At 50.3% G+C, this 11384-nt stretch overlaps 1 protein-coding gene across 1 annotated transcript in view; it reads left to right on the forward strand.

Moving 5' to 3' along the window:
• MAP4K2 (mitogen-activated protein kinase kinase kinase kinase 2) overlaps positions 1-9481 on the forward strand; it is a gene marked incomplete at its 5' end in the record, with an annotated part of 36938 nt that extends 27457 nt beyond the window's left edge. Inside the window, 9 exons of the mRNA XM_083716438.1 lie at positions 169-292; positions 1022-1080; positions 2740-2843; positions 2992-3163; positions 4180-4248; positions 4373-4459; positions 4916-4986; positions 6274-6329; positions 7542-9481. Coding sequence (XP_083572564.1) covers positions 169-292; positions 1022-1080; positions 2740-2843; positions 2992-3163; positions 4180-4248; positions 4373-4459; positions 4916-4986; positions 6274-6329; positions 7542-7629 — 830 coding nt within the window. The 3' untranslated portion in view covers positions 7630-9481. The remainder of the gene's footprint in view (positions 1-168; positions 293-1021; positions 1081-2739; positions 2844-2991; positions 3164-4179; positions 4249-4372; positions 4460-4915; positions 4987-6273; positions 6330-7541) is intronic.
• Positions 9482-11384: the final 1903 nt, after the last annotated feature.

The following is an 11384-nucleotide window of genomic DNA, read 5'->3' on the forward strand; positions in this document are numbered from 1 at the left end:
GGGGACTGGGGGTGAGCTTCACACGTTGGGTTTGGAGGGGCAATCGGGTGCGTGGCTATAGGATTGAAGAGTCCAGAAGGTCTCTGAATATAAAAAAGGGCACCTGCTTAAACTTCCATTTTGCTCCGGCAAATGATCCTTCCGATTTCCCCGCTTCTGCCTTTGCAGGGAAGTCCTCCCAGCTCTCTTCCCACAACCTTGTGGGTCTCTTTGAGCAGCGGCGCCAGCTGCAGAAGCGGCAGGTCCCCCTCTCCATCGCCACCAACCGGCTGACAGAGCGGATCATCCCCAGGTGGGGAGAGGTGGGGAGGGAGGGACCCCTCCTGCCCCCTGCCCCCTGTCCCCTGCCCCACTTCAAAGAGAGGAGAGTAGTAAATTCTCTTCCCCCCCCCCCCCCAATGTCTGATCCTAGTGTTGGAAGTATGGCTGATTTCTCCAAGCTTGCGACTGGAACTGAAGCTGGGAAGGGTTGGCTGTGGGGTCCCGGGAAAGATGTTGGGCAGGCAGAGGACCCATGGGAGCAAGTAGCTGTGCAGAGCCCCAGATCTCCACCCTGTGGTTTCTGGATGCCCCTGGGCTTAAGAGGCAGCCTGTACATTCCTAAGCCAGCCTATGTGATGCCCAAGAAGAGGACCCTCCCTGGTGACTTCAGGTGACTCCCACCTGAAAGCCCCCCCCCCCACAAGGGCCACAACCAGGCAATGCCAGTGGGATTGAGGCTGGTGGACCCGGTGGGTTTGATTTCCTATAAAAGCAGCTTCCTGAGTTCCTGCTTAATAATTCCTTTATTGGGCCTCATGAGGACTGGAGTCTTACTTCATTTTGCGGGGGAAGGACTATAGCTCTGTATTAGAGCTCCTGCTTTGCAAACAGAAGACGGTCCCCTGCTCAGTCTCAGACAGACTTTTCAGTTAAGGACAGACTTGGCGGGGAAGACCCTCTCCTCTTCGCCTCTGACCTGGTGAAATTCTCCCCCCGCCACACATACACCCAGGCCTAAGCTGTTCCTTTCTCTTGACAGGAAGTTTGCCCTCTCAGCCAAGATAGCTGACACCAAAGGATGCTTGAAGTGCCGTGTAGGTGAGTTTCCTGGTGAGGGGGCAGGCCTGTTGGGAAATGACAGTTGGTGGCTCTGTGAGGGAAAGAGGAGTTTTGGGGACATGGAGGGTGGAGATGAAAGTATAACTTACAGTTTTTATTCTATTTATAGCCCATCTTTCCTCTAAGCAGCTCATGAAGTCATATGTAATAATAATAATAATAATAATAATAATAATAATAATAATAATAATAATTTATTTATACCCCACCCATCTGCCTGGGTTTCCCTAGCCACTCTGGGCGGCTTCCAACAGAATCTTAAAATACAATAGTCCATTAAACATAAAAAGCTTCCCTAAACAGGGCTGCCTTCAGATGTCTTCTAAAAGTCTGGTAGTTGTTGTTCTCTTTGACATCTGATGGAAGGGCGTTCCACAGGGTGGGTGCCACCACTGAGAAGGCCCTCTGCCTGGTTCCCTGTAACTTCGCTTCTCGCAGTGAGGGAACCGCCAGAAGGCCCTCGAGCTGGACCTCAGTGTAATTTTCTTCCTCCCCATTCTGCCCTCACAACCCCCCTGTGATGTTCAGTGGAGAATTGGATATTCAAAATTTGACTGATATTTGGGTCACACCAGTATTCCCCACCCCAAAGCCAAAAAGGGATCAGCTTTTGAACTCTGGTCTTATTTCATGGACAAAGGGGGGTGGTGGAAGTGTGTGACAGTTTGTATACATTTAAAAAATGACCTGGCCAATACAAATGAAAACCCACTTGCGCCCACATGGTGGAGGCGACGTTGTAGCCCTGTGTTATGCCAGCCTCCCGTAGTGTTGTGCTTTTTTGAGAAATGCAGTTGGGTGGAATTGGACTAAGCCGCGCTGAAAGGGGGAAGTGGGTGATTAATGGCTTCCTCATCCATTGGAAAAAGAAAACGGGGTGACTCTTGTGGGTGTGCGGAATTTGATGAGAAACACGGCATGATGAGAAAATAGTAATCATTGCCTCCCCCAGAAGCCCTTTAGCAGTCAAATTTGCAGCTTTCCCCACCACTCACGTGCATTTCCCTAAAAAACAAGCCCAGTGAAAAGCCCAAGACCATATGTGAGTGAAATTCGGCTAAATTATGCCCTGGAGGAATTGTGGGTCGTTGTGACTTCCAGATTCAGAGCAGCATTGTTGCAGGCCCAGTAACACTCACATGCAACCAGCTGCAATTTTGCAGCCTTTTGGAGCCTGTGTGAACATGGAGAGCCCTTCACACAACATGTTAAACCGGAAGGCTTTTTGTTCGCTGAACTTAATAACGCAAGCGGGGCAGTGTTTCAGCGCAAATTAAAATGCAGCTGTTTTATTTTGAAAGATAAACACACTGCTAAAATGGCACTGCCTATGTGCCCAAGTGTAGAGGGCATGACAACAGGCTCAACCCACAACATGGTACAGCAACTTCTTTGCCCACAGCCCAGTCTCTGAGCTGCTCGGCTATACCATGCTCTGCCACATTTCTTCTTGAAAGGATAGAGAATTGCACTCTGAATTAGTTTTTCTCAAGAGACAGGGAGAGGCACCAAGAGAAGCAAACCCCCCTTTTCTCCTGTTGGGCAGGAGGCCTTGACCGAAGAGGCAGCAGGAGGCTCTTCTGGGGGCAGGGGGGGACTTTGGGGAGGTTGACACCCCCCCTTTCTTCTGTATTTCAGTGCGAAATCCTTACTCTGGTAGTACCTTCCTCTGCGCTGCACTCCCCTCCAGCCTGGCCCTCCTGCAGTGGTACGAGCCTTTGCAAAAGTTCATGCTGCTGAAGGTAAGTGGGTGCAGGGCCAGGAATGGGGGTGCAGGATGGGAGGAGGGACCCTCCCCCCGGTCTTCCAAAGAGCACCCAAGGGAACAGGCAGGAGGGCATGGTTGGGCAGCATCAGACTTGGTTCCTGCATCCTCTCTCTCCTCTCCAGCACGTCTCTGTGACGCTGCCCGTCCCCCTGACCCTCTTTGAGCTGCTGGTTGTGGAGACGGAGGAATACCCGCAAGTGTGCTTGGGGGTCACCGGCACCGACCAGCCAGGGGCAGAGCTGCATTTCAGCACCCTCTCCCTCAGCACTGGCCTCAGCACCTCAAGCCCTTCAGGTAAGAGAGAGGGAAACTGGCATGGAGTCAGGGAGGGGTGGGGCACGGCCCCTTTAAGAGCTGCTGCTTAATGCTGTTAGGCCTCCCCCCTCTGCTCCCCTTTTGAGGGAACCCACAGGAAGGCAGACGGCTCTTGGGCTCAATCCTGCTTGTGGGTTTCCCAATACAGTCATACCTCAGGTTACAGATGCTTACAGTTGCGTTTTTTGGGTTACAGACTGCCGAAACCCAGAAGTACCGGAACAGGTTACTTCCGGGTTTTGGCGGTTGCACATGCGCCGAATCGCAACCTGCGCAGATGCAGGTTGTCAATGCTGCAGGTTGCGAACGTGCATCCCGCACGGATCACGTTCGCAACCCGACCGTCCACTGTACAGGCGTCTGGTTGGCTGCTGTTAGAATAGGATGCTAGGCTAGATGGGAGCCCCATTGGCCAGATCCTACAGGACTCTTCTTACATATATTTTTTTCTTAAGGAAGGGCGAAGGACAAAAGCCAGGTGTGCAGGAATAAATAAACACATAATAAAATATAATCTCTGCCACAGATGCGCCCCATAGGCCTGAGTGGTTTGTTGTTACAATGGACCCAACCCCAAATGTTGGAGGATATCCTAGCTCCTCTATCGTGAATGATCCTGTTTAAGGTTCCAGCCACTAAGGTTGGAATAAGGGTGGAATAAGGTTGGAATAAGGTTGGAATAAGGTTGGAATAAGGTTGGAATAAGGTTGGAATAAGGTTCCAGCCACTAAGGTTGGAGTACTGTCTCAGTACTGACTGCACGGACTAGCAGTGGCTCTTCATGGTTTCATGCAGGGGACATATCCTGTCCTGTAAGGAGATTTCACCGGGGACTGAGCCTGGGGCAGTTTGCATGCCAACCACCACCTCTTTCCCCAATGACATCTCGCCCCTCTTGCTCCTCCTCCCATTCCTCTGAGTGTGGCCCCCAGCTTCCCCTGCCCCTGCTGCCAGGGCCAGCCCTAGACTAGCCTCCCATGCCTCTCTCCTTGCAGGTCGGCCCTTGGTCATGGCCAGCCACGTGACGCAGATGGACCGAGACACTGTCCTGGTGTGTTTTGAGCGTAAGTCTATCCCCAGTTTGACCTGCTCCCTTGGCCTTGGTCTCCCCGCGGTCTGCCTACCCCTCCCCTCGCTTGCCTCTTTCCCCTTTGGTCAACGCTGCCCCTCCTTCTCTCATTCCCTCAGGTTGTGTGAGGGTGGTGAACCTCCACGGCGCCCCTCAGGGAGCCCTTCCTCCAGAACTCACGTTCCACTTCCCTATCGAGACCATTGGTAGGTGAGGGTCCCTGGGCGGGGTGTGTTGGGTGGGGTTTGAGGCCTCCCAAATGGGTTGTGGATCCTTGAGTGCCTTCCCTCTGGCAGTACAGTCATACCTCATGTTACATTTGCTTTAGGTTGAGCGTTTTCAGGTTGCGTGGTGCGGCGACCTGGAAGTACCGGAAAGGGTTACTTCTGGGTTTCGCCGCTCGCGCATGCGCAGACGTGCAAAATGACGTCACACGCATGCACAGAAGTGGCGAATCGCAACCCGCGCACGTGCAGATGTGGGTTGCGTTCCTTTCAGGTTGTGAATGGGCCTCCGGAATGGATCCTGTTTGCAACCAGAGGTACCACTGTATCGGATTTGGGGGGTGGGGTTCCTTATTCCTGAGTTAAGAGGCTCTTGCTGTGACAGCCAACCTCTGAGGGGGGCCTGTTTGCTCACTTGTGGTCTCCCCATTCTTGCAGTGTGCCTTCAGGACAGTGTCCTGGCCTTCTGGAAACACGGCATGCAAGGCCGAAGCCTGGAATCCAGTGAGGTGAGTCCGGCCAGCCTGGGGCAGAGGGGCCTGTGGGCATCGAACCACCAGCCTGACAACAGGACCATCAGAGAAAAGACGAGTTAAGCTCCGTTGGGCGGTGGTGAGGTGCTGTTTTTCCTGGACTGTGTGCCTTCCGTCTGTGACATTTGACGTACAGAGGATAGCTCAGCTGGTAGAGCATCAGACTCTTAATCTCAGGGTTGTGGGTTTGAGCCCCACATTGGACCAAAGATTCCTGCATTGCAGGGGGTTGCACTAGATGGTCCTTGTGTTCCCTTCCAATTCTACAATTCTATGTATACCCTGTTGGAAACGCGCCCGGGAAGGCCGCCAACTTCCCAAGACTCCTGGGCGTCTCTCCGGTGGTCCTCCCTGGCTGTAAATTACCCTCAGTCCAGAGAGGCTGGTGATAAGCGACCCCTCCCACCTGAGAGGAGCACGCTCGTCTTCTGGCATGTCATTGCAGAAGAAAGAGTCAATCATAGTTCTAAAACTACTTTATTTTACAGTCTATATGTACAGAGAATCCATCAGCATGTCTGTGCTCTTTGAGCACCAGTACAGAACAGCAGCACTTTCAAAAGCGAAACTAACCTCCAACAGTACTCCAACTCAGACTTCCTGTCTCACGCTCTCTCAGACACTCACATGATGTATACAAAACACATTACAACAGTACCACTCGCTGGAGCAGCTCAGATAGATAAAAATCCTAACATACCCGCCCATTCAGGAGGGTCCTTAGCTCAGTGGCAGAGCATTTCCTTTGCAAGCAACACATCCCAGGTCAAACCCTGGAATGCTGCCAGTGTGGGACCAGACTGAGCTAAATGGACTAACAGTCTGACTCAGTCTAAGGCATCTTCCTATCTCTGACCTCCACTGCACTCTCCTTTCATGGTTTAAGTGGTGCCTTTCTGCTGCGTGGCTTAGTGGTTTGTTGGACTAGAGATGGGCAGGCCTGGGTTCAAATCCTCACTCAGCCATGAAACCCACTTGGATGGCTTTGAGGCCACCATTGGTTCTCATAGGAGGTGGTTGTGAGGATAAAGTGGTGGGTTGGGGATTATGTGCAGCAACCCTGAGCTCCTTGGAAGATGGGTAGGATATAAATACAGTTAATTTTAATCATCATCATTAATAGAGTAGAAAATTAATTAATTAGTAGGAGCAGTAGGTTAATTATTTTTCCTCTTTTAAGAAGTTAAAGGGTATTATGGGTTTGAGAAATGTGGCATCTGACATGGGGATTTCCCACTCAGCTGTCCCTTCCTTCTGTAACAGGTGACGCAGGAGGTGACGGATGAGTCCAGAGTGTTCCGGGTCTTGGGAGCTCACAGGTGAGGAAATGCCTCTGAGGAGGAAACCTCAACATTTCTCCATTTCCCACCTTCCTGCTGCCATGTCACATGGAATTCAGTGTCCCCTCCGATCCACATACGTTGCTTTTGGGCTGGTTGTGATTGGAAACGAGCTCTGGTTTCGTCAAACAACGCATGGTTGGACCTTGTCTTGGCTTGCTTTGACCACGGCTGGCGTTTGCTTTTATCCACAATCTCTGGTTCAAATGGAATGACAAACCAGGATTTTGCAAAAAAGAAGACTCAGTTTTGCTGGAGTCTTCCTCATCCTCCTGCTCACTGCAAGGAGGGAGGAAAGGAGGCTGTGGATATGCATGGTAAGGGCATTTCCCTGTTCAGCGTGGTGGTTGTTATATATTTATTTATAAACCACCTTTTCCATGACAGGAGGCTTAACAGATAAAAGAACAGCTAAAACCAGCTAGTGTTGCAAGCAAACGGGCCAGTTTCTCGACTGGGGTGCACTGAAAGCTTTCCTTCCTCCCTGTGCCTTTTAAAAATATTTTTTAAATTTCTGTCCCACCTTCCCTCTCTTTTTTTTTAAATTTTTATTAAGATTTTTGCATTACAAAAAAGAAAAAAAAGAAAAAATACAAAATAAAAATTGTTAAAAACAATCAATCTTTCCATCACATTATTTTTCATTTACTTGTTTCTCGGACCTCCTCATACCTCCCTTTTTTGTATTCCAATTCGATTTATTAGCTCAGCAGTTTCTTTCCCTCTTTATACTACCCAAATCTTTATTCTTAAATTATTACAATCTTGAATTTTTACTTATATAAACCCATTTTTTCATATTCTTTTAACCCATTACAACTAGAAACCACTTAATTTCAATCCAACATTATTCTAAAATTCATTAATTTTGAAGTGTCTCTGTAAATAGTCTTTAAATTTCTTCCAGTCTTCTTCCACTGACTCTTCTCCCTGATCTCGGATCCTGCCGGTCATTTCTGCCAATTCCATGTAATCCATCACCTTCATCTGCCATTCTTCCAAAGTGGGTAGATCTTGTGTCTTCCCCACCTTCTCTCTCAAAGGGCAGCAACGTCACTGCCTGTTCCCGGGGTACTTCTTACCATCGCCCTGACTGTGCCTGTGGGCTGCTGTGCCAGCCCTTCTGTTGCCTGCCTGGCACATGGGCCGTGCTGCTCATTCTTCTTGCCTCCTCTCTCTCCTCCCTGCCAGAGACATCATCCTGGAGAGCACCCCTACAGACAACCCCACGGCGCAGAGCAACCTCTACATCCTGACGGGTCATGAGAGCAGCTACTGACGACCTCCTTTCAAAGCCTCCAGCCTCTGGGAGGTGGTCATCTCAGCCTTGTGGGGATGCACTATTGTTGGAGACACAGGGCTGCAAGCCATGCCTGCTGATGGCAGAGATGATTGCCAGCATGTATGTGTGTGGCAAAGACGGGTTGGAAATCAGAAGAGCCCCCATTCTGCTGCCGCATACACTGGACGCAACCTCGGTTTGGCTCCGGAAATGCTCTTCGCCCGTCGTCCTAGTCTTCCTGAGAACCTGCTGTGCACAAGGATGGGAGGAGCTCTTTCCTCCTGACTTGGGCCAGCAACTCCTGAGAAACTTTTGCAATAATTTGACCACTAGCCATTTGGAAGAATTTGCAATCTTTCCTGGCTGACACCTTGTGCCTGCTTGAATGCTTCCCTCCTTCCCTTTAGGAGTTGCGCTCCCGTGATGCTGCGGAGGGGCGCCAAAATCTGCTGCCGTGTGAAGACAATCGTTTGTTGGGTGGGGGAGCGCACCCCCCTTCCCTTAGCACTTGAGCTTTAATTTAAAGGTCTTTCAGGGCACTTTGAGATTCTGGCCTGTCCCCATTGACTGGGGGGGTGGGTCGGGCAACATTTGTTTTGTGGCTGGACAGCTGAGTGGACAGATGCTGAAGATGGGCAGGGCTGAGTGATGAAAGAGGTGGGGTGTCTATGGGGGTTTGGCGTGTGTGTGTGTGTGTGGTTGGGTGTCATGCTTGTTGATTGACTAGGTAGGGAGAGTAACTGTCTCCCTGCATGGATGGTTGTTGTTTTGGGTGAGAGAGTGGTGGCTTAGGTGGCACCTGAGCTCATCGCTCAACAGAGCCTCTCAGGTGCTCCAGGCCAGTTCTGACCATCACTGTAATTAATCCCCATGAAGGACTGTGAAAGGGGCTGTGGAATCTCTAGTGGAATCAGCACCTTTGCAAAAAACTACAGTTCCCAGGGGCCTTTAGAGAGAATGCAATGCAAGCCAGTTTTGAGAAAGTTTACACTATGGGGGCCAAACCAGACAGTATGATAAATGTCTGCTTCTTGCATTGCTTGATGGCCTGTTTTTTTTTTTTTAAAGGGGTGTAATCAAACACATTAAACGCAAACTTGCATGCCATGTTATGTGGGGTGTCTTTCGTCCAGCATGTCATGGCCTTACCTATAGTTGCTATCTGGAATGCAAGGAGGAGGAGGCCTGAATCTTTTCCCCATGAACCACAGCCCTGATGAAAATGGTCCCCAGCCACTTCTTGGGGGAGTAGAAGCTTCTCTCGCAGGGTAAATAGCTGCCTGCAGGATGGTGTGGCAGGATGGCTGGGGAAAAGGATCCTGATCCTCAGCTGTTCACTTTAAAGTGCAGCCACACATTTAATGTACTGTCTGGGGGTTTGGCCTTCTTTTAGTAGCATGGATGTTCACTCAGAGGCAGGTGGTGAAGCCCCAGCTGGGCCACGTCTTGTGGGTGTCCTGCCCTGGCGGTAGGTTGGCTGAATGACTACTGAGTGCTGCTGCTGTGGTCCTCCTGCCAGGCATGCTGACTCAGTTTGCCTTGGCAGCAGAGGAAGGCTGCACGAGTCACTTCAAGGGAGGTTTGTGTGTGTTTTGGGAGCCCTTCTTTGCTGCCTTTGAAGCCCAGAAGAGACTCCCCATCGGAATCACAACTGTGGACCATCAGGGCTGACCGCAACTCCGCTTTAACTTGGATGCCAAGAACTTTCCTTCCCAGGATGCCAATATCTCTGTGGTTTTTAATTGCTAAAGCTGGAATTTATTGTCTGAGAACAGAGGGGAGAAAACCCAAACTTGAAAAGAAAATAGCTATTTAACATAAGGGTTTGATATTAAATTGTGGTATTTTACTCCCCAGTGGATGTGTGGAATTAATGGATCTGACTTCGTTAAATTTTAAATTGAGAGCCTTTGGTGTGATGTTTTAGGCCAATCTAGACCCGGAAAAACTGCGGACAAACGTCGGCTCCCTCGGCCAGTAAAGTGAGATGAGCGCTGCAACCCCAGAGTCATTCGCGACTGGACTTAACTGTCAGGGGTCCTTTACCTTTACCTTTTTAATTCACTGAAAGATCAGGGACTCCCTCCCTTTTTCTGTGATGCTGATGCTCCTTAGCTGGTTAAGAGGTTGGGAGGGCTAAAAAAGAAGACCTGGCTTCTCTTTGTGTGTTTCTTAGGGAATTCCATGGGGTTAACTCAGTAGGGGATTGGTATTGTAATCTGTCATGAGCACCTTGTTATGTGGGGAAAGGTAAGATATAAACCCACAAATAATTTAAAAAGTTTTTTAAAAACCTAGTTCCCTCCCTTTTCATTTGCTATGTGTTTGCAGAGCTTGATTAGCTGGGGACTGGCACTAGGGGTAGGGGAACGCCAGTTTTAACTTACTCTGATGTTGGGGGTGATTCCCTCACCTATGAACTTGCTTGATCTGCTGCCATAGGTCCAGGGGTAGAGGCTGAAGGACACAAGTAACAAATCAGAGCCACGACAGAGAACACTTGGAGATTCCCAGTGCAAATTCCCACATGTGTATCCCCCAGAGGAGGAGGAGGAATGAGCCTCAATGTCCTCCCATACCCTGGTTCCAGCTCCTATTCCTTGCACACGCTGCAGCAGGGGATGAAGCTGGAATCAGCACCCAGGCATGCACATACGCGCATCCACACAAACACACACCCACATTGCTTGCAAACAAAGAGGCAGACTGTATTCTCTCTAAGGGGGGCACCCTCTTTCCATCTGAGGGGGCAGAAAAGTTGAGCAGCTGGGCAAGCCCCTCCTGGCACTCTCTCCTCTACCCCCACCGCAGGCCCCCCTTGCCACCCTACTTTTGTTCCAGGACGTCACGGCACCAAGAGCAAGTCAAAAGTCATTGCAGTGCTAGGCACCCAATCTTATCTTCCTGGTGCAGACATTGCCTCTGGTTGTTTCCTCTTGTCGCTGTCTTCCCTCCCATGACACAGAAGTGCTGGCAGGCACAGGGACAGCCAGTGAAGCATGCATACACACACATTTACACTTCTAGCTGGCAACACATACCACAAGGACTCAGCGGCAAGAGCACACACACCCCTCCAAAAAAATAAAAACACCCTAGTCTTCCTCTTTGGTGCACGTAATAAAGTCAGCAGCATGATCCCAAGGGAATGGAGTGATCAGAACCATCACCTGGAATTGGGTTTGGGGTACAGTTCTTAATTTCTACAGCCACGGGGTAGCATTCCCACCCCTACTGCAAAAGCCCTTCTTCCTAATCCCAGCTGTGTCTTGGCTAGAAGTGACTCTTCAGTGGCCATGGACAGTGGCCCATCATCCCCACTTGTCATAGTTAACCCATCGGGTGGGAGAGGGGTCTGCTTCACCAGCATGTTTCCTGCAATAAATGTGCCAGTGAAGGAGCTCCCAGCAGGACTGAACCATACCCCTTGGCTGTCCCATCAGTGATGTCGGATGATTGGCAGGTGGTTTGGGAGGGAAAGGCCTCCCTGGCCAAATTGGACCCCCTGATGGATAGAGACTAGCCCACAGAATGGAAGTTCACCACCACCTAATTTGGGAAGGACCCAAGCATAAAAGGGCTGAGAAGCACTTTCCTGAACAAACCCTGCATACTGATTATGACATTTTAAAAAACCTGCCAGAAACCCCCACAGGGGTAATGAACATGCAGGTCTGCCAGCCTAGGGGTGGCCATGATACCACCCACACCATCTGAGTGTGTTGCCAAAAGAAATGGCATGTCCTCAGTCA

Source organism: Podarcis gaigeae (assembly GCF_964106915.1).
Source record: "Podarcis gaigeae genome assembly, chromosome: 16".
In the NCBI taxonomy this organism is placed as follows: domain Eukaryota; kingdom Metazoa; phylum Chordata; class Lepidosauria; order Squamata; family Lacertidae; genus Podarcis; species Podarcis gaigeae.